This window comes from Zootoca vivipara, chromosome Z (genome assembly GCF_963506605.1).
Source record: "Zootoca vivipara chromosome Z, rZooViv1.1, whole genome shotgun sequence".
Classification (NCBI taxonomy): Eukaryota; Metazoa; Chordata; class Lepidosauria; order Squamata; family Lacertidae; genus Zootoca; species Zootoca vivipara.
Window position 1 is genome coordinate 3,792,046 of NC_083294.1, and position 27,206 is coordinate 3,819,251.

Sequence of the window (27,206 nt, forward strand, 5' to 3'; positions counted from 1 at the left end):
GGCTTTTAATGTTAAATATATGATTTTATTCTATTTTCTGTTGGAAGCTGCCCAGAGCAGCTGGGGAAACCCAGCCGGATGGGCAGGGTATAAATAAATTATTATTATTATTATTATTATTATTATTATTATTATTATTATTTGTGTCCGACTCTTCTTGACCCCCTGGACCAGGGCACGCTAGGCACTCTTGTCTTCCACTGCCTTCTGCAGTTTGGTCAGACTCATGATGGTGGCTTAGAGAACACTGTCCAGCCATCTTGTCCTCTGTCTCTCCTTCTCCTTGCACCCTCCATCTTTCCCAACATCAGGGTATTTTCCAGGGAGTCTTCTCTTCTCATGAGGTGGCCAAAGTCTTGGAGCATGTTGGTGGCTTCGAGAACACTGTCCCACCATCTCGTCCTCTGTCTGTCCCACCATCTCGTCCTCTGTCGTCCCCTTCTCCTTGTGCCCTCCACCTTTCCAACATCAGGGTCTTTTCCATGGAGTCTTCTCTTCTCATGAGGTGGCCAAAGTCTTGGAGCCCCAGCTTCTGGATCTGTCCTTCCAGTGAGCACTCAGAGCTGATTTCCTTCAGAATTGAGAGGTTGGATCTTCTCGCAGTCCATCGGACTCTCAAGAATCTCCTCCAGCACCAGAATCCAAAAGCATCCATTCTTCGGCCATCTTGATGTTTAATACATTATTGTATGTAATACAATCATCTATTAAACATTACATGTTGTTGTTTAGTCATGTCGGCCACATAGCTATCTAGTTTTCCCTTTTCTCTAGAGGAAGCCTATTTAGCATAAGGGAATTTCCCTTTAAAAAAGGGAGAAATTGACAGCTATGGAGGAGTCGGACACGACTAAACAACAACATGTAATGTTTAATAGATTATGGTATTTTAATATTCTGTGGAAGCCGCCCAGAGTGGCTGGGGAGAACCAGCCAGATGGGCGGGCTATACAGGAAAATTAGAATATCGTTGAAAAGTGCATTTATTTCAGTAACGCAACTTAAAAGTGGAGGGTTGATGGCCATATGTCAATAATGCCTTGATGGTGTTTCCTGCTTGGCAGGGGGTTGGACTGGATGGCCCTTGGGGTCTCTTCCAACTCTAGGATTCTAGGATTCTAAAAGGTGAAACCAATATATGAGATGGATGCGTGACATGCAAAGCAAGATATGCCAAGCCTTGATTTGTTGTAATTGTAATTATTTGCCAATTATTGTAATCATTTGTCAATTGTAAGTGGAATGTCATTAATGAAATGTAATAGGGATGTTTATTTTTGTATGATTGTAACTATCTGTTTCATTACTGTGGAATTTCCAAAAGAAAGCATTTGTCAAAAGAAAAAGAAAAAATAATAAGTTGCATTGCTGAAATCAAGGCACTTTTCGACGATATTCTAATTTTCCGTGTTTCACCTGCATATTGCCATGCCAAAAGAGAATGTGATTAGAGAATTTGTTAAATAATAATAATAATTATTATTATTATTATTTATTATTTATACCCCGCCCATCTGGTTGGGTTTCCCCAGCCACTCTGGGCGGCTTCCAACAGAAGAATAAAATAATCGATTAAAGATTAAAAGCCTCCCTAAATAGGGCTGCCTTCAGATGTCTTCTAAAAATCTGGTAGCTGTTTTTCTCTTTGACCATAAATATAATAATATTATAATTAAAATATGCATATCCATATGTATCTACAAACGGAATGGAATTGAAATATATGGTGATTTATATGAATGGACAAAATCCTCAATTCCAAATGTAATGTTCTATGGAAATAATAACTATATATATATATATATATATATATATATATATATATATATATATAATTAAAAATATGATTACTAAGATATATCCGAGTTTCACCTGTAAATATTATTATTATTATTATTATTATTATTATTATTATTATTATTATTATTTCTTCTTCCAACTACTTTGGCTTCTAAAAAAATCCCCTTATTACAGCCTTCCCGGCGTCCCATACTCTATTTATCGGTGTACCCTGCTTTCAATTCTTTTCAAAATAATCAAAATAAAAGTTCAAAATAAAATAAAGCACTTATCCCGCTTTTTGGACTATATTTCCGTCCTCTAAGAATAATTCCTTTAATCTCCATCTTCTATCAGCTCCTTCCCCCTTCTTTCCATTATTCTTGGGTTGTGGTACAAGATACTTTTCGATAGTATTTCTCTTCTTTTACATCTTAATAATAATAATAATAATAATAATAATTTATGATTTATACCCCGCCCATCTGGCTGGGCTTCCCCAGCCACTCTGAGCAGCTTCCAACAGAAGTGTAGGGTTTCTGTAGATTCTACAGAAACCCTACACAGAAGATAATTCTCTAGATGACCAAATTACTATTAGAGGTTGGCTGGCCATCTGTTATGGATGCCTTAGTTGAGATTCCTGTATTGCAGGGGGTTGGACTAGAAGACCCTTGGGGGTCCCTTCCAACTACATTCTATGATTCAGTTCTCTTAGTTGAATTGAATTGAATTGTTTCTTTTATACCTGCGTTGATATTTTTGTTGTGAGCCCGGTCTTGACTGGGAAGGGCGGAGTATAAATAATAATAATATTATTATTAGCCCCTTTCAAGGCACGGATCGCCGTCCCTCGATGCGTATTTGAAAGAGTGGGCATGCACACGAAAGCTCATATCAATGACAAACTTAGTTGGGCTCTAAGGTGGAAACTCGAACTCAGGACGCAAGGGAGAAACGTGCTTGGCAAACCCACACTGGGATCAACTCCTGCCTGGAAACCAGTGTCCCCACTGTGGAAGGACGTGGGGGTCCAGAATTGGCCTCCCCGGTCACTTAGGGATCCATTGTTAGAACCCTGTTGATGGAAGACAATCCCTGTTTACCTATGACAAACTTAGTTTGTCTCTAAGGTGCTACTGGAAGGATTTTTTCTTTTATTTTGACTGTGTCAGACCAACACGGCTACCTAGCTGTAACTAATCCCTGTTTAGGGAAGCTTTTAATCTTGAAGAAATGAGTGTCTTTTAATATTTCTGTTGGAAGCCGCTCAGAGTGGCCAGATGGGCGGGGTATAAATAAATTATTATTTATTTATTTATTTATTTATTATTATTATTATTATTATTATTATTATTATTATTATTATTATTATTATTATTATTATGCTCCGAGGGACGGCCAAAGAAGAATCCTCTTTATTTTGTCCCTTACCTTGCAACTCTCGCAGGTGAGCAATCCGTAATGGTACCCGGACACCTTGTCGCCGCAGACCGGGCACAACTCGTCCAGATCGTCGTCGTAGGAATAATCCATCTCTCCTCCTCTGGAGTAAGGAGTAGGAGAGCTCTGAGCCGGAATCGGCGTCGCTCCGGGAGGCCAGCCGCCTTTATAGCTGTGCTTCGCTGCGTCTCTGGAGGGTGAGGGGGGGCGTTGGGGGTGGAGGTGGGATAGGGGGCGGGCGGGAGTAAGAAGGAGGAGGGTGCTGGCGAGTGGAGAGGTAGGGCTCCGTTCTACCTCGGGTGAAGTACGCTTCAGGGCGAGCACTTTCAACTGGAACGGATTAATCCACTTTCCATGGCTTTCAGTGGGAAAGTGCGTTTCGGGTTAAGGACGCTTCGGGTTAAGGACGGACGTCCAGAACGAATTAAAGTCATACCTCGGGTTAAGTAAGCTTCAGGTTGAGTACGCCGTGGACCCGTCTGGAACGGATTAATCCACTTTCCATTACTTTCGATGGGAAAGTTCGCTTCAGGTTAAGTACGCTTCAGGTTGAGCACTTTCAATATAATCCGTCTGGAACGGATTAATCCACTTTCCATGACTTCCAGTGGGAAAGTTCACTTCAGGTTCAGTACGCTTCAGGTTAAGTACTCCACAGACCGTCTGGAACGGATTAATCCACTTTCCGTTACTTTCAATGGGAAAGTTTGCTTCAGTTTAAGTACGCTTCGGGTTAAGTACGGACTTCCAGAACCAATGACACTCATACTTCGGGTCATAGCTGCCAAGTTATCCCTTTTTTTAAGGGAAATTCCCTTATGCTGAATAGGCTTCCTCGTGAGAAAAGGGAAAACTTGGCAGCTATGCTTCGGGTTAAGTACGCTTCAGTTTAAGTGCTCCGCGCACCCTGTCTGGAACGGATTAATCCACTTTCCGTTGCTTTAATGGGAAAGTGTGCTTCAGGTTAAGGACGCTTCAGGTTAAGTACGGACTTCCGGAACCAGTTAAGCGCTTAACCTGAGGTATCGCTCTTCATTGATTATTGCCTTCATTTTATGGATCAATGGTCTCATTAGACAGTCAAATCCGTGTTAAATTGCTGTTTTAGGGGGTGTTTTCCATCTTCTGGAAAGGATTAATCCACTTTCCTACCCCCCCCCCCACAATACCTCCCCGCGCAGCCCCAAGACGAAATGTCCCGTCCTCATCATCAGCCCAGATGCAGACTGGCTTCCATGGACTCGTTGTGGCCCCGACGGGGCTACTCAGGAGTAGCAGCGGAGACGAAAGGCTACAAGTTGCGAATAAGGGATTGGGAAGGACCCAGCGCGCGCGCGCGCCGAAGGAAGGGCCCTTAGAGGGGCTGGTACCCCCGCCCCCGCCCCCGTTGCCACGGGACACCCCCCAATCCCTCCTTCCATAGCAAAGCTTTTCACACACACACCCGACCCCGCGCCATAGCTGCCAAGTTTTTCCTTTTCTCAGCATAAGGGAAAATCCCTTTAAAAAGGGGATAACTTGGCAGCTATGCCCCTCGCAGCTAAGGCACCGTTGCTGTCCTGGTTTCACTCCAGGGGAGAACATGGAACGAGGGGCATATGGGGGGGTTATTCAGCGGCCTTGACCCCCCCAATCCCTCCTTCCCTAGCAAAGCTTTCCCCCCCCCCGCAGCCCCAGCACAGCTAAGACACCGGTGCTGTCCTGGTTCCACTCCAGATTGGAGCGACCCAAACTCTGCGCTTCTCAGGAGGGGACAACATAGGTCGGGGGGCACATGGGGGTATTTAGAGGCCTTCTCCTCTTGGGGGGCAAGAGTCTCCCTCCTGGATGGTTAGGTGCACGCGCGTGTGACGTCGACAGGGCCTCCCCAGCGGCGCTAGGGCACCGTTGCTGTCCTGGTTTCACTCCAGATTGGAGCGACCCAAACGCTGCGCTCCTCAGGAGGGGAGAACATAGGTGGGGGGGGGCACATTTAGAGACCTTCTCCTCTTGGGGGCAAGAGTCTCCCTCCTGGATGGGTGCGTGGGTGGGTGCACGCGCGCGTGACGTCGAGCGCGTCTCCCAAGCACAGCTAAGGCACCGTGGCTGTCCTGGTTTCACTCCAGATTGGAGCGACGCAAACTCTGCGCTCCTGGGAAAAACATGCGGCGGGGGAGGCATATGGGGGGGGGGATATTCAGCGGCCTTGATCCCCCCAATCCCTCTTTCCCTAGCAAAGCTTTTCCCCCTCTTCCGCTAGCCCCAGCACCGCTAAGACTCCGTTGCTGTCCTGTTTCCACTCCAGATTGGAGCGACCCAAGCTCTGCGCTCCTGGGGAAAACATGGGATGGGGGTTATTCAGAGGCTGTCTCCTCTTGGGGGGCAAGAGCCTCCCTCCTAGATGGGTGGGTGCGTTCACGCGCGTGTGACGTCGACGGGGCCTCCCCAGCACAGCTAAGGCACCGATGCTGTCCTGGTTTCACTCCGGATTGGAGCGACCCAAACTCTGCGCTCCTGGGGGAAACATCGGACGGGGGGCATATGGGGGGGTTATTCAGAGGCCTTCTCCTCTTGGGGGCAAGTGTCTCCCTCTTGGATGGGTGGGTGCGTGCACGCGCCCATGACGTCGCACCGGGCTTCCCCAGCGGCTGCGCGCTTCCCTCCTCAAGGTAAGGAGACGGAGGCGCAGCGGTGATTCAGCCGGGAGTCTTCCCGGATTAGAGAATTTGTTAAACCAGATTTGTAACGAATTGATGGGTCTACGGGCCGCAATAAAGATTGTCATTAATTTGTTAAACCATCAAAATTAAAATTAAAATATGTATATACATATGTATCTACAAATTGGAATGGAATGGAAATATATGATGATTTATAGGAATGGACAAAATCCTCAATTACAAATGTAATGTTATATGGAAATAATAACAATTAAAAATTTTTTTTACAAAAAGAATGTGATTAATAAGCTATTAGCATGTGAAATGCTATGTATGAATGTAGTGGTTATAATTTGGGTTAATCAAATATATTATTGTGTACATTGTCAAAGGAAATCTCTCTTTTTTAAAAATAATTTTCTATTAACTTTTTCCAAATAAACAAACAAAACTTTTATTTATACAATTCATCTTATATTCACCCATCTCCGTTCGTTTCGCTCTGCCGAGCTGTGATGTCCCTCCCTCCCGTCATTCGGCTTTATTTCTCACTCTTATCTCGCAGTTTTAAATCAGTTTGTAGGATTTATTTCCATCCTGCAAGTGTCTTTAAACTTCTACAGTTCTTCTCTATATAGTCAATGAATTTACTCCATTCCCTTTGGAACTTTGTCTCTCCCTGGTTAAGGATCCCGCAGGTCAACTTTGCTAACTCTGCATAGTCAAATCATTTTCGTCTGCCACTCCTCAATCGTCGTCGGTATCTCTTGTAGTTTCCATATTTGGGCTAGTAAAGTCCTAGCCGCGGTTGTTGTGTACATAAATAATCTCTGATCTCCTTTTGCTATCTCCTCTCCCATTAGTCCCAATAGAAAAGCTTCCGTTTTTTGGGGGAAAGGTATACCTAAACATCTTTTTCATTTCATTATATATCATTTCCCAAAATCTTTTTACTTTTTCGCATGTCCACCACATATGGTAAAATTCACCATCTTTATCTTGACATTTCCAGCATGATTTACTACTCATTCTATACATTTTAGCTAATTTTACTGGTACCTAAGGGAAGGGAATGCTGCGGATGTAGCCTATCTTGATTTCAGCAAGGCCGTTGACAAGGTGCCCCATGATATTCTTGTAAAGAAGCTGGTAAAATGCAGGCTAGACAATGCTACCATTCAGTGGATTTGGAACTGGCTGGCTGACCGAACCCAAAGGGTGCTCATCAATGGCTCCTCTTCATCCTGGAAAGTAGTGACTAGTGGGGTGCCACAGGGTTCTGTCTTGGGCCCAGTCTTCTTCAACATCTTTATAAACGACTTGGATGATGGGCTTGAGGGCATCCTGAGCAAGTTTGCAGATGACACCAAATTGGGAGGGGTGGCTAATACCCCAGAAGACAGGATCACACTTCCAAATGACCATAACAGATTGACAACTGGGCCAAAGCAAACAAGATGAATTTGAACAAGGAGAAATGTAAAGTACTCCACTTGGGCAAAAAAAAAAAAAAAAAAAATGAAAGGCACAAATAGAGGATGTGTGACACCTGGCTTGAGAGCAGTACATGTGAAAAGGATTGAGGAGTCTTGGTAGACCACAAACTTGACATGAGTCAACAGTATGATGCAGCACTCACTGCTCCTGCCTGTGAGTGCCTGGGGGACCACTCCCTTTTCTGCCAATTCCACCTGGCCTAGGGGGCAGGACCTGCACCCACCAACACAGCTATAACGCTTGCCTGCCTGCAGGGACACTGCTGTTGTTGCTGTATATACTTTCAGCGGCAAGAAATGTTTTTAAATGTCTTATATGTTTTAATGTGTTTAATTTGGGTTTGTTTAATTTTATTTTGTTTGTAATTTTTTGTTTTGTTTTGTATTGTTTTATTGTATTTTTTATATATAGGTTTTATTTTGTTTTAAGGGGAGGGGTCAGGGCTGCCTGGGAGTGGGTCCCAGCCAACAAAATGTCTGGGGCGGGTTCCGCAGGGGGGGATGCACTGGGACAGCGGATCTCGGTGATCACGGGTAGGAGGAGGAGTTATGCTAAGACCAGACCATGTCATTACCGAGGAGGCAAGCTTAGTCGTTGTCTGAGGACTATCCCTGCCTCCGGGTCTGGTCCTGACCAGATGGATACTGGAATCAGCAAAGGATACCCACATGACCTGAAGGTGCTGCTGTGCAATGCCAGGTCAATGATTCACAAGACCACTGCCATCCATGACTTGATCGTGGATGGAGGACTTGACCTGGCATGTGTAACAGAGACTTGGTTGGATGAAGCAGATGGGCCTGTCCTTGACGCTGCTTGTCCACCAGGTTTCTCTTACGCACAGCAACCCAGGCCATCTGGGCGGGGAGGGGGGGTTGCAGTGGTTTTTAGGAAGTCATTAGTTTGCACCAGGCGTCCTATTGGTAAGACCAGGTTTTCTGAGTGCATGTTCTGGAAGTTGGGCAATAGGGGCAGTACAGGATTCCTTTTGGTGTACCGACCTCCTCGCTGCACCAAGGATTCCCTGTCTGAGCTGCTTCAGGTCGTGTCGGATGTGCTCCTGGAGACACCTAGCTTGGTTGTCTTAGGGGATTTTAACATCCATGCCGACACGACCTTACAAGGAGCTGCTCGGGACTTCGTGGAAAGCATGGCCTCCATGGGGCTGTCCCTGAATAAGTCTGGCCCAACTCATAGCCGCGGACATGCCTTGGACCTGGTGTTTACCTCTATGGATGTTGGTGATCTGATACTAAGTAAAAGCGAAACTAACGAAGTGCCATGGTCAGATAGTGACCTGGTGTAACTGGACTTCTCCGCGACCCTTCCCCTCTGCAGGGAGGTGGGACCTATTCGGATGGTCCCGCCACTTAATGGATCCAAATGGTTTCCAGAGAGTGGTAGGGGATGCTTTATCCCATGTTGATGGCCTTTCAGCTGATTCCCTGGTGGCCCGCTGGAATGCGGAGTTAACCAGGGCTATTGACTGCCTGGCTCCGAAGTGCCCTCTCCAATTGCATGGAGCCCGGACAGCCCCGTGGTTTCCCCCGGAGCTGAGGGCAATGAAACAGTCGCTGGGATGGCTAGAGCGCCGGTGGCAGAAAACCCATTCTGAATCCGACCGAACACGGGCTAGAGCTCAACTTCGAGCCTACCAAGTGGCAATAGCGACGGCGAAGAGGACCTTCTTCACCGTTTCTATCGTTTCTGCAGAAAACAGCAGCAGGAGACTGTTCCAGGTGGTTCGCAATCTATCCGAACCACCTTCGTCGTCGGGGCCTGATAGGGACCCCAATATCTCCTGCAATGCTTTTGCAAAGTTTTTTGCAGATAAAGTCGCTCAGATTCGGAGGGAGGTAGACTCCACCGTGGGAGCAGGGCCGGGGCGGGAGAGTGCTGGAGCCCTGTCTAGTCATGTTTCATGGGATCAATTTCAATCTGTTACCTCCGAGGATGTGGACAGGCTGCTTGGACGAGTGAAACCAACCACCTGTCTCTTTGAACCTTGCCCATCCTGGCTAATAAAAGCTAGCCGGGGCTTCCGGGTTGAACGCGAGCGCCGGCGGCAGCGGGAGAGATTGTCTCCCGTCCTTTGAAGGGTCCTGGGGGGGTCTGCAGAGCGCGCAGCCCCCCGAAACTTCAGGTAGAGCGACCTGAAGCCTTGGAGACCTGGCTGCTGTCCATTTTTGACCTCCTTTCCCCCCCCGAAGAGCCCTAATAAGGGCGCGAGAGCGGGGAAGGTGGAAGGCAGGGACACAGCAGGCATAGAGCTTCCCTTCATCGGAGCAGCTCCGACGTCCGACGGTGAAACAGCGTTCAACTTTCTTCAAAAATAAACATTGGAGCATCTGAATTTGGCCACAGTGAGTAAAATCCGAAGTCTGCCATTATTTTCCAGCAATTTGGCCACCGGGAGAACTCTCAAAACGGAGGTCGGGTTCCCCCCCCCCTGCGGTAGCGCTGAAAGCAAAGACAAGCCTCCGCAGCGAACTGTTCAAAGAGAGACTTTGTAACCTTTATTTCTTTGACTCTTTGCTTTATTAGAAAAGAGAGCAGGGTCTCTAAAATAACCCTGCAGTTTTAAATCTTAAAATATCAACGGATCGCTTCAGAACCCTGGAAGCGGGACTCCGCTCGCTCTAGCCAGGTATTCCTTTGTGACGTCAGAGAACAATCAGCTTATGAACTTCTGTTCACCCTTTGACAGGCTTTGATCTGACTGCAGCCTTCCTGTCAAAGGAATAAAGGCCAGCTCAAGGCAAAATCTGCAACTTTCTAACCTGAAAAAGCCAGGAATCTAATGCTATAATATTACCCTTGTAAAAACTGTTTCAATTTTCATACTTAAACTGCCTATTTGTGACTGTGTTTCTTAGCTGACTGAAGCTGGGAACATTCTGATAACAAATGACCTTGAGAGCCTGGCTCAGCAACTGAAAGGCTGAATGTTTTGACTTTTCCCTTTTTGATAAAGGGACATCTGGACTATAGAAAAAAACTGAAAGGCAGCCTTTGGACTTACTTTCTTCTTTACTGAACAATAAATATGGCTGGGCCGGAGCCCTCTGGTGGAAAGTTAAGGAAAAAATGATCTTTCTCCAGTGGCTTCGAGGAAGAGGTGTTAAAAGCTTTAGCAACACTTCCAGTCCTGAGGGACGGACTGGAGCGCAATATCCAGGAACAACAGAAAACTACGAAGGAAGTGAGGCAATTGAGAGAAGAACTAGGAGCCATATCTAAAGATATTTCACAAATTAAATCACAAGTTGTGGCTGTTGATCAAAGAGTGGTAGAGTTGGAAGAGAGAAGGGTCCCTGACCTGGAGAGACAGGCCTATCAGGCGCAGGTGGCGCTTGCCTTTCTACAAATGAAGCAGAGAGAGACGAATCTCAGGATCAGAGGATTTCCCCTTATAGAAGAAGGAGATTTGAAGGTGAAGTTAATTGAAGAATTTGCAAAAACGTGGAATCTTACAAAGGAAGAATTGGAACAACAAATTATCAAAGCATTCAGATTTGGTGCAAGATCAAAGAAAGATAAAAAAATTGTTAGTGATTGCATGATAACATTCCAGACTAAAGAACAAAGAGATAGAATATTAAATCTACATTACGAGAAAACTTTGAAAGTGCAAGAAATCCAGATTATTCTCTTCAAGGATCTGCCAAAATTCTTTCTGGACCTGAGATTCCAGTACTCGGACCTGGCAAGCATCCTAAAAAGGAACGGGATCAACTTTAAGTGGGAATTTCCGGAAGGTCTGAATTTTCAACTCCGACAGAAGAAATATAAAATTAAATCAGTGGACCAAAAGAAAGAATTTCTACAGAAACACGAGAGAGAGCTCCTAAGACTGGGACTTACTTCCTCGACCCCAGGAATAGACGTCCCGATTGAGTTAGATTCAGACTCATACTTGGAGGGCGCAGCAGCACCACTTTAAGATGTCGTTGAAGATCCTTTCGTGGAATTCAAATGGATTGAACTCAAAACAGAAAAGGAATCAGGTGTATCATGTCCTGGCAAAACAAAGATTAGATATTATATGTCTACAGGAGACACATGTCACAAAGGCACATCGAAGAATTCTACAAAATAAAAAATTGGGACTGGAATTTATCTCATCGGATGAAGTTAAAAAATGAGGAGTAGTATTATATGTAAAAGAGAAGTTGACTCCTAAATTAATATTCAAAGATGAGAAGGGAAGATATGTTGCAGTTGAAGTTACATCGCAAGGCGAAAAAAAATTGATTTTGGGAATTTATGCACCAAATGATGGAAAATCAGATTTCTTCAAAAGATTACACGAGAAACTCTTGGATTACTTGGATTATAAACTATGCTTATTGGGAGATTTAAATGGAGTGGTGTCAACACTAATGGACAGATCTCAAAGACAAAAGGAATCCAAAGATGGAAGACTTCCTAAGTCCTTTTTTGAACTGATAGAGAACTTTGATCTAATTGATACATGGAGATTGAAAAATCCATTGGAAAAAGATCAAACTTATTTCTCAAATGCCAAGTAATCGTGGAGTCGTCTTGATTACATATGGATTTCAAGAGAATTGGGACCGAGGATAAACAAGGCGGAAATCTGCCCAAGAACTTGCTCCAATCACAATGCAGTACTTTTGGATCTAAAAATATCTCTTCAGGGTACTTACAGATGGAGAATGAATGATGCCTTATTGAGGAATGAAAAAATCCTGGAAAAAAATCAAAAAACAATAAAGGACTATTTTGAGATCAATTTAAGAACAGCTGTCAGTAAGAAAGTTATTTGGGATGCCAGCAAAGCTGTGATGAGGGGATTTCTGATTCAACAAAATGCAATCAAGAAAAAAGAATACAATGCAAAGAAAGAAAAGATTTGGAATCAAATGAAAGAAAAGGAAAAGAAATTAAGATCCAACTCTAAGAATATACAGATACAGAAAGAGATCAAAGCATTGCAAGGACAATTTTCGCAGCTAATGAATCAGGAAATAGAATCTAAATTTAAATGGATGAAACAGAGATCCTTTGAATCAGCGAATAAATGTGGAAAATTACTGGCATGGCAATTGAAAAAAAGGCAGAAGCAAAACACCATTACACATCTAGTTCAAGATGAAAAACATCTGGAGCACCCGATGGAGATCAGAAAATGCTTTCAAAAATATTTTAAACAATTGTACAAACAAGAAAAACAAGATAAAGATGAACTGGAGCAATTCTTGGATAAACACGGTTTGCATAAAATCCCAGAAGATAAGAAAACCCTACTTTCACAACAGATAACAACACAGGAGGTGGAACAAGCTATTCAACAAATGCAACTGGGCAAGACCCCAGGACCGGATGGCCTTTCAGCTACGTACTACAAAACAATGAAGGACTGGATAGTCCAACCTTTGAAAGACTTATGCAATGAAATTATGAACGGAGGAGAGACCCCCGAGTCTTGGAAAGAAGCCTATATCACACTGATACCTAAACCGGACATGGATAGAACGCAAGTAAAGAATTATCGCCCAATCTCCTTGTTGAATGTGGATTACAAAATATTTGCCAGTATTCTGGCCTCCAGACTGAAAAAGGCCCTATGAGACTTTATACATAAAGACCAAGCAGGCTTTTTGCCAGGAAGGCATATGAAGGACAATATTAGGAATGTTTGGACATTTTGGAGATGTTGGAACAGAAAATAAACAAAAAAGCCGTGCTAATGTTCATTGATGCAGAGAAGGCCTTTGACAACATTTCTTGGACATTTTTAAAAATGAATTTAGAAAGAATGGAGGTGGGCCAAAACTTTTTGAGTGGAGTAAAGGCGATCTATTCAGAACAAAGAGCAAAGATAATTGTTAATAATATGGTCTCAGAGGACATTAAAATTGAAAAAGGTACAAGACAAGGGTGTCCCCTCTCACCTTTGCTTTTTATTACGGTCCTGGAGGTTTTGCTCAATAGGATTAGAAAGGACGATGAAATAAAAGGAGTGACTGTAGGGAAGAAACAATATAAACTTAAAGCCTTTGCAGATGATCTTGTTCTGACATTAGAGGAACCAGAGTCCAGTGTGCAAAGGGCTCTGGATGTAATGCAAGATTTTGGAAAGGTAGCAGGTTTTAAATTGAATAAATGAAAACCAAAGTCTTAGATAAAAATTTAGATAGTAAGGAAAGAGAAAAGTTACAGGAAACGACTGGTTTATCTTTTGTTAAGAAAGTAAAGTACCTTGGTGTTAATATTACTGCAAAAAAATTGAATCTATTTAAAGACAATTATGTGAAAATTTGGAATGAAGTGAAAAAGGATTTAGTAACCTGGACCAATTTGAAACTTTCTCTGTTGGGCCGCATAGCTACTGTTAAAATGAATGTATTGCCAAAGATGTTGTTTTTATTTCAATCATTGCCAATAGTCGAGAAGTTGGATTGTTTTAAAGAATGGCAAAAGGTTTTGTCTAAATTTATATGGCAGGGGAAGAAGCCAAGAATCAAATATAAAATACTTACTGATGATAAACAAAGAGGTGGCTTTTCCCTGCCAGACTTAAAGATTTATAATGAAGCAGCGACCTTTTGCTGGTTGAAGGATTGGTTTTTGTTGGAAAACTCAGATATCCTAGATTTAGAAGGATATGACAATGTATATGGATGGCATGCATATGTTTGGTATGATAAAGTAAAGGCCCACAGAGGCTTTAAAACACATATAATAAGAAAAGCATTGTACAGTGTTTGGTCCAGGTACAAAGACTTGCTAGAAAGAAAAACACCTAAATGGATTTCACCATTAGAGGCCAAGGTTCGTAAAAGAGTAAACACGGAACCCAGTTGGCCGAAATATAGAGATTTGTTGACTCAAGAAGGAGACCAATTTAAGTTAAAGACTTATGAGGAGTTGAATTGCAAATTAGATGATTGGCTCCAATACCATCAGATAAATGAAGTTTTCAAAATGGACAAAACAATAGGTTTTCAATCAGAGAGGTCAAAGTTGGAAACAGAATTGTTAGAACCCAAGTCGAAAATACTTTCCAGAATGTACAAATTGTTGCTTGAGTGGCATACGAAAGATGAACAAACAAAGAATGCTATGATTCTGTGGGCAAAGGATGTAGGTCATAATATTATGATTGAGGAATGGGAGAAATTGTGGAATGTGAATATAAAGTTTACTGCGTGTAGTTTATTACAGGAAAATTTAATGAAGATGATGTACAGATGGTATCTTACACCAGTAAAATTGCCAAAGATACACCCCAGTCATGATAGTAAATGTTGGAGATGTAAGAAAGAAGAAGGATCCTTTTACCACATGTGGTGGACATGTCCACTAGTAAGTGACTTCTGGAATAAGATTTATAATGAACTAAAGAAAGTGTTGAAAAACACATTTGTTAAAAAAACCAGAAGCATTTCTAGTGGGCATTGTAGGGAAAGAGATTCCAAAGAAAAATGTATCTTTTTTAATGTATGCTACAACGGCAGCGAGACTGTTGATTGCTAAGAACTGGAAATTACAAACATTACCAACGATTAACGATTGGCAGATGAAGATGATGGATGATGCAAAGGGCTGGGCGATGGGCTCCGCGGGGTGGTAAATGCTTCCCTCTATGAGGGAGTATTCCCATTCCCAGACCCGCTGAAAGAGGCGGTCATTAAACCGCTTCTTAAAAACCCATCTTTAGATGCGGCTAATATGGCCAACTATCGCCCAGTCTCAAATCTTCCATTCTTGGGCAAAGTGATTGAGCGAGTGGTTGCTGAACAACTCCAGGCATGCCTGGCAGAAGTGGACCATTTGGATCCCTTCCAGTTGGGGTTCAGGCCTCATCATGGGACTGAAACTGCCCTGGTCCCACTGGTTGATGATCTCCGGCGGGCTAGGGACAAAGGTGAGCGCTGTTTCCTAGTTCTGCTGGATCTCTCAGCGGCTTTTGACACCATCGACCATAACATCCTTCTGGACCGTCTAGAGGGCTTGGGAGCTAGGGGCACTGTCATACAGTGGTTCCGCTCCTTCCTCCTGGACCGTGTTCAGAAAGTGGTGGGGGGGGATGAGTGTTCAGGACCCTGGGCTCTCACTTGTGGGGTGCCTCAGGGTTCTGTCCTCTCCCCTATGCTTTTTAACATCTACATGCAGCCGCTGGGAGAGATCATCAGGGGGTTTGAGCTGGGTGTTCATCAGTATGCAGATGATACCCAGCTCTACCTCTCTTTCAAATCAGAACCAGTGAAGGCAGTGAAGGTCCTGTGTGAGTGCCTGGAGGCGGTTGGAAGATGGATGGTGGCTAACAGACTGAGGTTGAATCCTGACAAGACAGAAGTACTGTTCATGGGGGACAGGAGGCGGGCAGGTGTGGAGGATTCCCTGGTTCTGAATGGGGTAACTGTGCCCCTGAAGGACCAGGTGTGCAGCCTGGGAGTCATTTTGGACTCATGGAGGTGCTGTCCATGGAGGTGCAGGTCAATTCTGTGTCCAGGGCAGCTGTCTATCAGCTCCATCTGGTACGCAGGCTGAGACCCTACCTGCCTGCAGACTGTCTAGCAAGAGTGGTGCATGCTCTAGTTATCTCCCACTTGGACTACTGCAATGCGCTCTACGTGGGGCTACCTTTGAAGGTGACTCGGAAACTACAACTAATCCAGAATGCGGCAGCTAGACTGGTGACTGGCAGCGGCCGCCAAGACCACATAACACTGGTCTTGAAAGATCTACATTGGCTCCCAGTACGTTTCCGAGCACAATTCAAAGTGTTGGTGCTGACCTTTAAAGCCCTAAATGGCCTTGGTCCAGTATACCCGAAGGAGCGTCTCCACCTCCATCATTCTGCCCAGACACTGAGGTCCAGCACCGAGGGCCTTCTGGCGGTTCCCTTGTTGCGAGAAGCCAAGTTGCAGGGAACTAGGCAGAGGGCCTTCTCGGTGGTGGCGCCTGCCCTGTGGAACGCCCTCGCAACAGATGTCAAAGAGGAAAACAACTACCAGACTTTTAGAAGACATCTGAAGGCAGCCCTGTTCAGGGAGGCTTTTAATGTTTAATAGATTACTGTGTTTTATTTTTCTGTTGGAAGCCATCCAGAGTGTCTGGGAAAACCCAGCCAGATGGGCAGGGTATGAATAAATTATTATTATTATTATTATTATTATTATTATTATTATTATTAGCAATTCTGGACTGCATCAATAGGAATATAGCGTCTAGATCAAGGGAAGTAATAGTACTACTGTATTCTGCTCTGGTCAGACCTCACCTGGAGTACTGTGTCCAGTTCTGGGCACCACAGTTCAAGAAGGATACTGACAAGCTGGAGCGTATCCAGAAGAGGGCAACCAAAACGGTCCATTTATAATTGACCCGCCTAATGACCAATCATTACAATTACAACAAATAAAGGCTTGGCATATCTTGCTTTGTATGTCATACAACTATCCCATAGAATGGTTTCACCTTTTAAGTTGCGTTACTGAAATAAACACATTTTTCGACAATATTCTAATTTTCCGAGTTTCACCTGTACATTGATCAATGGTCTCATTAGACAGTAAAATCCGTGTTAAATTACTGTTTTAGTGGGGGGTGTTTCATCATCTAAAACAGATTAATCCACTTTTCATTACTTTCAATGGGAAAGTTCGTTTTCAACATCTTATTCAACATCTTTATCAATGACTTGGATGACGGGCTTGAGGGCATCCTGAGCAAGTTTGCAGATGACACCAAATTGGGGGGGGGGGTGGCTAATACCCCAGAGGATAGGATCACACTTCAAAATGACCTTAACAGACAACTGGGCCAAAGCTAACAAGATGAATTTTAACAAGGAGAAATGTAAAGTACTCCACTTGGGCAAAAAAAAGTGAAAGGCACGAATACAGGATGTGTGACACCTGGCTTGAGAACAGTACATGTGAAAAGGATCTAGGAGTCTTGGTAGACCACAAACTTGACATGAGTCAACAGTGTGATGCAGCAGCTCAAAAAGCCAATGCAATTCTGGGCTGCATCAAGAGGAGTATAGCATCTAAATCAAGGCTAGTAATAGGACCACTGTATTCTGCTCTGGTCAGACCTCACCTGCACTACTGTGTCCAGTTCTGGGCACCACAGTTCAAGAAGGATACTGACCAGCTAGAACGTGTCCAGAGGAGGGCAACCAAAATGGTCAAAGGCCTGGAAACGATGCCTTATGCGGAACATCTTAGGGAGCTGGGAATGTTTAGCCTGGAGAAGAGAAGGTTAAGGGGTGATATGATAGCCATGTTCAAATATATCAAAGGATGTCATATAGAGGAGGGAGAAAGGTTGTTTTCTGCTGCTCCAGAGAAGCAGACACGGAGCAATGGATTCAAACTACAAGAAAGAAGATTCCACCTAAACATTAGAAAGAACTTCCTGAGAGTAAGAGCTGTTCGGCAGTGGGATTTGCTGCCAAGAAGTGTGGTGGAGTCTCCTTCTTTGGAGGTCTTTAAGCAGAGGCTTGACAGGCATATGTCAAGAATGCTTTGTGGTGTTTCCTGCTCAGCAGGGGGTTGGACTGGATGGCCCTTGTGGTCTCTTCCAACTCTAGGATTCTATGATTCTATGATTCAGGTTAAGTACGCTTCAGGTTAAGTACGGACTTCCAGAAGCAAATACACTCATACTTCGGATTAAGTACGCTTCAGGTTGAGTACTCCCTGGACCCGTCTGGAATGGATTAATCCACTTTCCATTCCTTTCAATGGGAAAGTTCGCTTCAGGTTAAGTACGGACTTCCAGAACCAATTAAGTGCTTATCCCGAGGTACCACAATACTTGTCGAATTCTCCCTTTCTTAAAAGGGAAATTCCCTTATGCTGAATAGGCTTGCTCGCGAGAAAAGGGAAAAATTGACAGTGATGGCTCTCCCGATTGAAGTGCAGAGTGTTCAAGGACCAGGACATTTGCAGGGAAACCAAAATGTTTGTTTACAAAGCTACTGCCAACCTTACTATATGCTTGTGAAACATAGACCACTTCTAAACGCCATCTCCAACTCCTCGAAAGATTCCATCAACGGTGTCTCCTAAAAATGTGACACATCACTTCGGAAGACAGGCGAACTTATATCAGTGTAGTGGAAGAAGCAAAGATCACCAACGTTGAAGCAATGATTCTTCAACATCAACTTCGTTGTACTGGTCATCTGATGACCGTCTTCCAAAGCAACTACTCTATTCCGAACTTAAAAATGGAAAGCGCCATGCTGGTGGTCCATAAAAGAGGTTGAAACATCTCAAGGCAAATCTTTAAAAATGTAGTATAAACACTGACAACTGGGAAACACTGGCCTGTGAGAGCTCCAATTGGAGAACAACCTTGACCAAAGGTGTCATGGATGGGTGGGAAATGTTGATCTCTACTACCTAGGCAGTTACCTTTCCACAAGTGCCAACATTGATGCCGAAATCCAGCATCGCCTGAGCTCTGCAAGTGCGGCTTTCTCCTGATTGAAGCACAGAGTGTTTGAGGACTGGGACATTTGCAGGGAAACCAAAGTGCTTGTTTACAAAGCTATTGTACTGCCGACCTTACTATATGCTTCTGAAACATGGACTACTTATAAACGCCATCTCCAACTCCGCGAAAGATTCCATCAATGGTGTCTCTGAAAATGTTTACACATCACTTGGGAAGACAGGCGAACTAATATCAGTGTACTGGAAGAAGCAAAGATCAATGAAGCAATGATTCTTCAACATCAACTTGGTTGGACTGGTCATGTTGTGCGGATGGCCAATGATCGTCTTCCAAAGCAACTACTCTATTTCGAACTTAAAAATGGAAAGCGTCATGCTGGTGGGCAACAAAAGAGGTTGAAAGATCTCAACTGGGAAACACTGGCCTGTGAGAGTTCCAGTTGGAGCACAGCCTTGACCAAAGGTGTCGTGGGCTTTGAAGACACTCGAACTCAGGACGCAAGGGAGAAACATGCAAAGAGGAAGGCATGCTTGGCAAATCCACGCCGTGATCAACTCCCGCCTGGAAACCAATGTCCCCACTGTGGAAGGACGTGCGGATCCAGAATTGGCCTCCACAGTCGCTTACGGACTCATTGCTAAAACCGTGTGGATGGAAGACAATCTTAGTCGGCTACGAGTGATTGCCAAAGAAGAGAAAAAGAAGACTTATAGTTGGACGTCTACCAGTTGGAGGACAGCCTTGACCAAAGGTGTCCTGAGCTTTGAAGAAACTCAATCTCAGGACGCGCGGGAGAAAGGTGCTAAAAGGAAGGCACGCTTGGCAAATCCACACCGTGATCAACTCCCACCCGGAATCCAATGTCCCCACTTTGAAAGGACGTGCGGATCCAGAATTGGCATCCACAGTCACTTATGGACCCATTGTTAAAACTGTGTTGATGGAAGATAATCTTACTCGGCTACGAGTGATCGCCAAAGAAGAAGACTGGGGTTTCAATCTTCCAAGCGGCCAAGGCACAGATAGTACAGGATAGAGAGCTCCACTGGCAGTGCCAACCGAACTCACCCCATGACATAGGCAAGGGATCCTTTCGGGAGTGGATGAGTTGCAGCTGTTGCAAATGGCCTTGGCATGGCCCGCTATCAATCACTTCCTTGATAAATCCTTCTTGCTCTGCGTTGTCCGCTGAGCTGGAGAAGATAAGGGGCCAGGAGTGGAAACAGCCAGAATCTGGGCCTTAGGTTTTAATCCGGACATGCCTGCTTGCAAAGGATCAACTGGGGTTCCAGTCACCCTCACAATGTGGGCACCTCTGAGTCAGGAGTCCCAGTCGCTACTGGTAAAGGTAAAGGGACCCCTGACCCTAACGTCCAGTCCAGTTGCGGATGACTCTGGGGTTGTGGCGCTCATCTTGCGTTATTGGCCGGCGTACAGTTTTCGGGCCATGTGGCCAGCATGACGAAGCCGCTTCTGGCGAACCAGAGCAGCGCACGGAAACGCCGTTTACCTTCTAGGAGTCTTGGTAGACCACAAACTTGACCTGAGTCAACAGTGTAATTCAACATCTTTATCAATGAATTGGATGATGGGCTTGAGGGCATCCTGAGCAAGTTTGCAGATGACACCAAAAGGATAGGGGTGGCTAATACCCCAGAGGACAGGATCACACTTCCAAATGACCTTCACAGATTAGACAACTGGGCCAAAGCAAACAAGATGAATTTGAACAAGGAGAAATGTAAAGTACTCCACTTGGGCAAAAAAAAGTGAAAGAATGGGAGACACCTGGCTTGAGAGCAGGACATGTGAAAAGGATCGAGGAATCTTGGTAAACCACCAACTTGACATGAGTCAACAGTGTGATGCAGTAGTTCAAAAAGGCAATGCAATTCTGGGCTGCATCAATAGGAGTATAGCATCCTGATCAAGGGAAGTAATAGTACCACTGTATTCTGCTCTGGTCAGACCTCACCTGGAGTACTGTGTCCAGTTCTGGGCACCACAGTTCAAGAAAAAGACTGACAAGCTGGAACGTGTCCAGAGGAGGGCAACCCAAAGGGTGCTCATCAATGGCTCCTCTTCATCCTGGAGAGAAGTGACTATGATATTCTTGATTTCAGCAAGGCCTTTGACAAGGTGGCCCATGATATTCTTGTAAAGAAGCTGGTAAAATGCAGGCTAGACAATGCTACCATTCAGTGGATTTGTAACTGGCTGACTGACCGAACCCAAAGGGTGCTCATCCATGGCTCCTCCTCATCCTGGAGAGTAGTGACTAGTGGTGTGCCACAGGGTTCTGTCTTGGGCCCAGTCTTCTTCAACATCTTTATCAATGACTTGGATGATGGGAAAATAAAAAAATTCCTTCAGTAGCACCTTAAAGACCAACTAAGTTTATATTTTGGTATGAGCTTTCGTGTGCATGCACACTTCTTCAGATACACTTCTGCATGCACACGAAAGCTCATACCAAAATATAAACTTAGTTGGTCTTTAAGGTGCTACTGAAGGAATTTTTTTATTTTGCTTCGACTCAGACCAACACGGCTACCTACCTGTAACTAGAACATGTGAAAAGGATCTGGGAGTCTTGGTAAACCACCAACTTGACATGAGTCAACAGTGTGATGCAGTAGTTCAAAAAGGCAATGCAATTCTGGGCTGCATCAATAGGAGTATGGCATCTAGATCAAGGGAAGTAATAGTACCACTGTTTTCTGCTCTGGTCAGACCTCACTTGGAGTGCTGTGTCCAGTTCTGGGCACAACAGTTGAAGAAGGAGACTGACAAGCTGGAACGTGTCCAGAGGAGGGCAACCACAATGGTCAAAGGCTTGGAAACAATGCCTTATGAAGAACGGCTTAGGGAGCTGGGTATGTTTAGCCTGGAGAAGAGAAGGTTAAGGGGTGATATGATAGCCATGTTCAAATACATCAAAGGATGTCATATAGCGGAGGGAGAAAGGTGGTTTTCTGCTGCTCCAGAGAAGAGGACTCGGAGCAATGGATTCAAGCTACAAGAAAGAAGTTTCCACCTCAACATTAGGAAGAACTTCCTGACAGTAAGAGTTGTTTGGCTGTGGAATTTGCTGCCAAGGAGTGTGGTTGGAGTCTCCTTCTTTGGAGGTCTTTAAGCAGAGGCTTGATATGCATATTTCAAGAATGCTTTGATGGTGTTTCCTGCTCAGCAGGGGGTTGGACTGGATGGCCCTTGTGGTCTCTTCCAACTCTAGGATTCTATGAAGCCGCAGGAGGGGAGAGGGCTTCTGGGTTCAAGTTGTGTTTGAGGGCTTCCCATTGAGGCAAGTGGCTGGCCACTGGGCTAAACAGGCTCCTTTGGCCTGATCCTGCAGATAATAATAATAATAATAATAATAATAATAATAATAATAATAATAATAATAATTTATTTTTATTTTTATTTTTATTTTTATTTTTATTTTATTTTTTTATTTTTTTATTTTTTATTTTTTATTTTTTATTTTTTATTTTTTATTTTTTATTTTTTATTTTATTTGTACCCTGCCCATCTGGCTGGGTTTCCCCAGCCACTCTGGGCGGCTTCCAACAGAAGAATAAAATAAAGCCTCCCTAAACAGGGCTACCTTCAGATGTCTTCTAAAAATCTGGTAGCTGTTTTTCTCTTTGACCTCCAATGGAAGGGCGTTCCACAGGGCGGGCGCCAACACCGGGAAGGCTCTCTGCCTGGTTCCCTGTAACTTGGCTTCTCGCAACGAGGGACCCGCCAGAAGTCCCACGGGAGAGGGACCCCGGTGTCCGGGCTGAAGGCTGTGGGTGGGGACGCTCCTTCAGGTATACCGGACCAAGGCCGTTTAGGGCTTTCAACACTTTGAATTGTGCTCGGAAACGTACTAGGTTCTCATGGCCCCAGCCTCCCTCTCAGCAGAGCGCCTGGCATGGGAGGGGGAGACCTTTCTAAGCCCCAGCAGGGCTGAACAATAAATCAGTCTGAGTTCCTCTCCCTCCCTCATTTTTTTTAATGAGCTTCTTCTCTGGCCCTGCAAGCCCCCACAAACATCTTTTAGCAACTTCCTTCCCCCTCCTGCTTTAGCTATGGCAAAGGTCCCAGTTTATCTTCCTCACTGCCACATTCTGTTGCTGGTTTAGGAGCTCTGCATTTCATATCACCAATTTCTTTTCTTTTTTTAACATGGTCATGTGGCAACGAATCTGTTGTCCATCTTGGCCACCGTTCGGCGGCAGGAAGTGAATTGGATGAAAGTCCAGTAGTGGCGTGGGATCTGTGGGTTAAACCCCAGATCTAGGGCTTGCCAATCAAAAGGTCGGCGGTTCGAATCCCCGCCATGGGGCGAGCTCCCATTGCTCGATCCCTGCTCCTGCCAACCTCGCAGTTCATAGAATAGAATCATAGAATCATAGAATTGGAAGAGACCACAAGGGCCATCCAGTCCAACCCCCTGCCAAGCAAGAAACACCACCAAAGCATTCCTGACAGATGGCTGTCAAGCCTCCGCTTAAAGACCTCCAAAGAAGGAGACTCTACCACACTCCTTGGCAGCAAATTCCACTGCCAAACAGCTCTTACTGTCAGGAAGTTCTTCCTAATGTTGAGGTGGAATCTTCTTTCTTGTAGTTTGAATCCATTGCTCCATGTCCGCTTCTCTGGAGCAGCAGAAAACAACCTTTACCCTCCTCTTTATCAGCGTTTCTCAACCACTGTTCCGCGGCACACTTGTGTGCCGCGAGATGCTGGCTGGTGTGCCGCGACGTGCGGCGACGAGAAGGGCGATTTTGCAGCTGCAAACTCCACCTCCCTGGGCGTCCTATTTCTTCGCCCCTTCTAGTTTCCACAGACCAATCAGCTTTCATTATTTCCGTTTTCCCCATGCCTCACGTGACAGGATCATCCCAGAATCCTTTAGCCAAGATGGCAGCCCCCAGCAGCTAATATTGCCGCACGTGTGTCTCTTTTTTGGAAAATCAAGCGGACTTCAAGTAGCTACTTTTAAAATATTCAATCTCCATCATTCAAAAGGTAGTTTGTTGCTAATTCACGGAGGCATGAAGACCAAATCGTCCACTCACAAGTCCCAGAACACGCACAGGGTAAGATACGGGACGGCGGGGTCGGGTGGGGTGGATCAGAAACCCGGATCTTTAAGAACTCGGCAGCGCTGACCCGCCGGAAAGCAATATTTGGCAAGTGTTTCTTACAGTCATAATTATAATATAGGGCGACACAGAGTTAATTTTTTAAACTTTTATAATGGTGGTGTGCCTCGTGATTTTTTTCACGGAACAAGTGTGCCGTGGCCCAAAAAAGGTTGAGAAACACTGCTCTATATGACATCCTTTGATATATGAACATGGCTATCATATCACCCCTTAACCTTCTCTTCTCTAGGCTAAACATACCCAGCTCCCTAAGCCGTTCCTCATAAGGAATTGTTTTGAAACCACATCACAGAAAAGGCACAAAGAATTTCTATCACCATTTTGCTTGTCACTGCTGGTCCACATCTTTATCAATGACTTGGATGATGGGCTTGAGGGCATCCTGAGCAAGTTTGCAGAGGACACCAAATTGGGAGGGGTGGCTAATACACCAGAGGACAGGATCACACTTCAAAATGACCTTCACAGATTAGACAACTGGGCCAAAGCAAACAAGATGGATTTGAACAGGGAGAAATGGAAAGTGCTCCTCTTGGGCAAAAAAACTTGAAAGGATGGGAGACACCTGGCTTGAGAGCAGTACATGTGAAATGGATCTAGGAGTCTTGGTAGACCACAAACTACATGAGTCAACAGTGTGATACAGCAGCTCAAAAAGCCAATGCAATTCTGGGCTGCATCAATAGGAGTATAGCATCTAGATCAAGGGAAGTAATAGTACCACGATATTCTGCTCTGGTCAGACCTCACCTGGAGTACTATTTTAACTATTATTAGTGGTGGTGGTTCTTAGCAGCACAGCCTTTGCGATGGCGGGGTGGTATTGCTGCAGGCAGTAATGGACCGGGACATCCACAGGGACCTTCCCTCTACCCCAACACCAGCAGCGCAGGAAATGAATTTGTCGCTAAGCAACCAGTATGTATCATCCACGTTCCTGGGTTCAAGGTTCAAACAGTAGCACCATCTGGGAAGCAGTTGGGGGTGGAGACACTCCTTCAGGCTGTTTAGGGCTTCATCCGTCTCCTGAGAAATCTCTATGTGGGACAAGAAGCTACAGTTCGAACTGGATATGGAAGAACTGATTGGTTCAAAATTAGGAAAGGAGTACGACAGGGTTGTATACGGTCTCCCTGCTTATTTAACTTATATGCAGAATTCATCATCAGAAAGGCTGGACTGGATGAATCCCAAGCCGGAATTAAGATTGCCAGAAGAAATAGCAACAACCTCAGATATGCGGATGACACAACCTTGATGGCGGAAAGTGAGGAGGAATTGAAGAACCATAGAATCATAGAGTTGGAAGAGACCGCAAGGGCCATCCAGTCCAACCCCCTGCCAAGCAGGAAACACCATCAAAGCATTCTTGACATATGCCTGTCAAGCCTCTGCTTAAAGACCTCCAAAGAAGGATACTCCACCACAATCCTTGGCAGCAAATTCCACTGCCGAACAGCTCTTACTGTCAGGAAGTTCTTCCTAATGTTGAGGTGGAATCTTCTTTCTTGTAGTTTGAATCCATTGCTCCATGTCCGCTTCCCTGTTGCAGAAGAAAACAACCTTTCTCCCTCCTCTATATGACATCCTTTGATATATTTGAACATGGCTGTCATATCACCCCTTAACCTCCTCTTCTCCAGGCTAAACATTCCCAGCTCCCTAAGTTGTTCCGCATAAGGCATCGTTTCCAGGCCTTTGACCATTTTGGTTGCCCTCCTCTGGACACGTTCCAGCTGGTCAGTATCCTTCTTGAACTGTGGTGCCCAGAACTGGACACAGTAGTGCAGGTGAGGTCTGACCAGAGCAGAATACAGTGGTCCTATTACTAGCCTTGATTTAGATGCTATACTCCTCTTGATGCAGCCCAGAATTGCATTGGCTTTTTGAGCTGCTGCATCACACTGCTGACTCATGTCAAGTTTGTGGTCTACCAAGACTCCTAGATCCTTTTCACATGTACTGCTCTCAAGCCAGGTGTCTCCCATCCTGTATTTGCGCCTTTCATTTTTTTTGCCCAAGTGGAGTACTTTACATTTCTCCTTGTTCAGATTCATCTTGTTTGCTTTGGCCCAGTTGTCTAATCTGTGAAGGTCATTTTGAAGTGTGATCCTATCCTCTGGGGTATTAGCCACCCCCCCTCCCAATTTGGTGTCAACTGCAAACTTGCTCAGGATGCCCTCAAGCCCATCGTCCAAGTCATTGATAAAGATGCTGAAGAAGACTGGACCCAAGACCGAACCCTGAGGCACCCCACTAGTCATTTCTCTCCAGGATGAAGAGGAACCATGGATGAGCACCCTTTGGGTTCGGTCAGTAAGCCAGTTACAAATCCACTGAATGGGAGCATTGCCTACCCCGCATTTTACCAGCTTCTTTACAAGAATATCATGGGCCACCTTGTCAAAGGCCTTGCTGAAATCAAGAATATCATAGTCACTTCTCTCCAGGATGAATAGGCGCCATGGATGAGCACCCTTAGGGTTCGGTCAGCCAGCCAGTTACAAATCCACTGAATGGTAGCATTGTCTAGCCCGCATTTTACCTGCTTCTTTACAATAGCAATGACAAACTTAGCATTAGCTTTCATGTGCATGCGCACTTTTTCAGATACCCTTATTCCCAGTAGGCACGAACCCAAGAGCAGAGGGGACTTTTCCCTGATATCTTCATCACCAGCCAAGTCCTTGGGAAGAGGAGAATCCCAAGGATGTTGATTCCCACCTCCCTGCAAAGCCCCCATCTTGCCCAAAATAGCCGGCCGCTTAGCGGCCTGCCCAAGGAAATAGCCACTTTGCTCAAGAGCAGTTCTGCTTCTGCGCACCACAGTCATCCCTGCCCACACCCACCCAAGGCCTTGAACCTCCTCGATATTTATTTCCCATGACATTGGCACCAGCTCTGAACATCTGGCATTCAGCTGATAATCGCCGGCAGTTGCAAGCAGCCGGAAGCAACACCACTTTCCCCCCCTTTTTTTTCCTGCGCCAAGCGAAAAGTGAAAAGCCTCCAGCTTTCTGGCTGGCGTGCAAAAACATCCCAGCTCTGCTCGGGGGGGGGACCTGGCTGCCGCAGCGCTTTACACGCCCTCAGAGGCACCCTGCGTCCCCAGCCAGCATGGAGATGCAAAGCAAAGTAGTAAGACACACACACACACACACATAAACGCCAGGCCAGGGTGTTGATTATCTTCATAAAATCATCCTGATCAAGTTTGCAGATGACACCAAATGGGGAGGGGTGGCTA

General features: G+C 45.0%; 1 protein-coding gene across 1 annotated transcript in view; it reads right to left on the reverse strand.

The window, feature by feature from the left end:
- NR5A1 (nuclear receptor subfamily 5 group A member 1) overlaps positions 1 to 3,315 on the reverse strand; it is a 43,907-nt gene extending 40,592 nt beyond the window's left edge. The window contains exon 1 of the mRNA XM_060270249.1: positions 3,214 to 3,315. Coding sequence (XP_060126232.1) covers positions 3,214 to 3,315 — 102 coding nt within the window. The remainder of the gene's footprint in view (positions 1 to 3,213) is intronic.
- Positions 3,316 to 27,206: the final 23,891 nt, after the last annotated feature.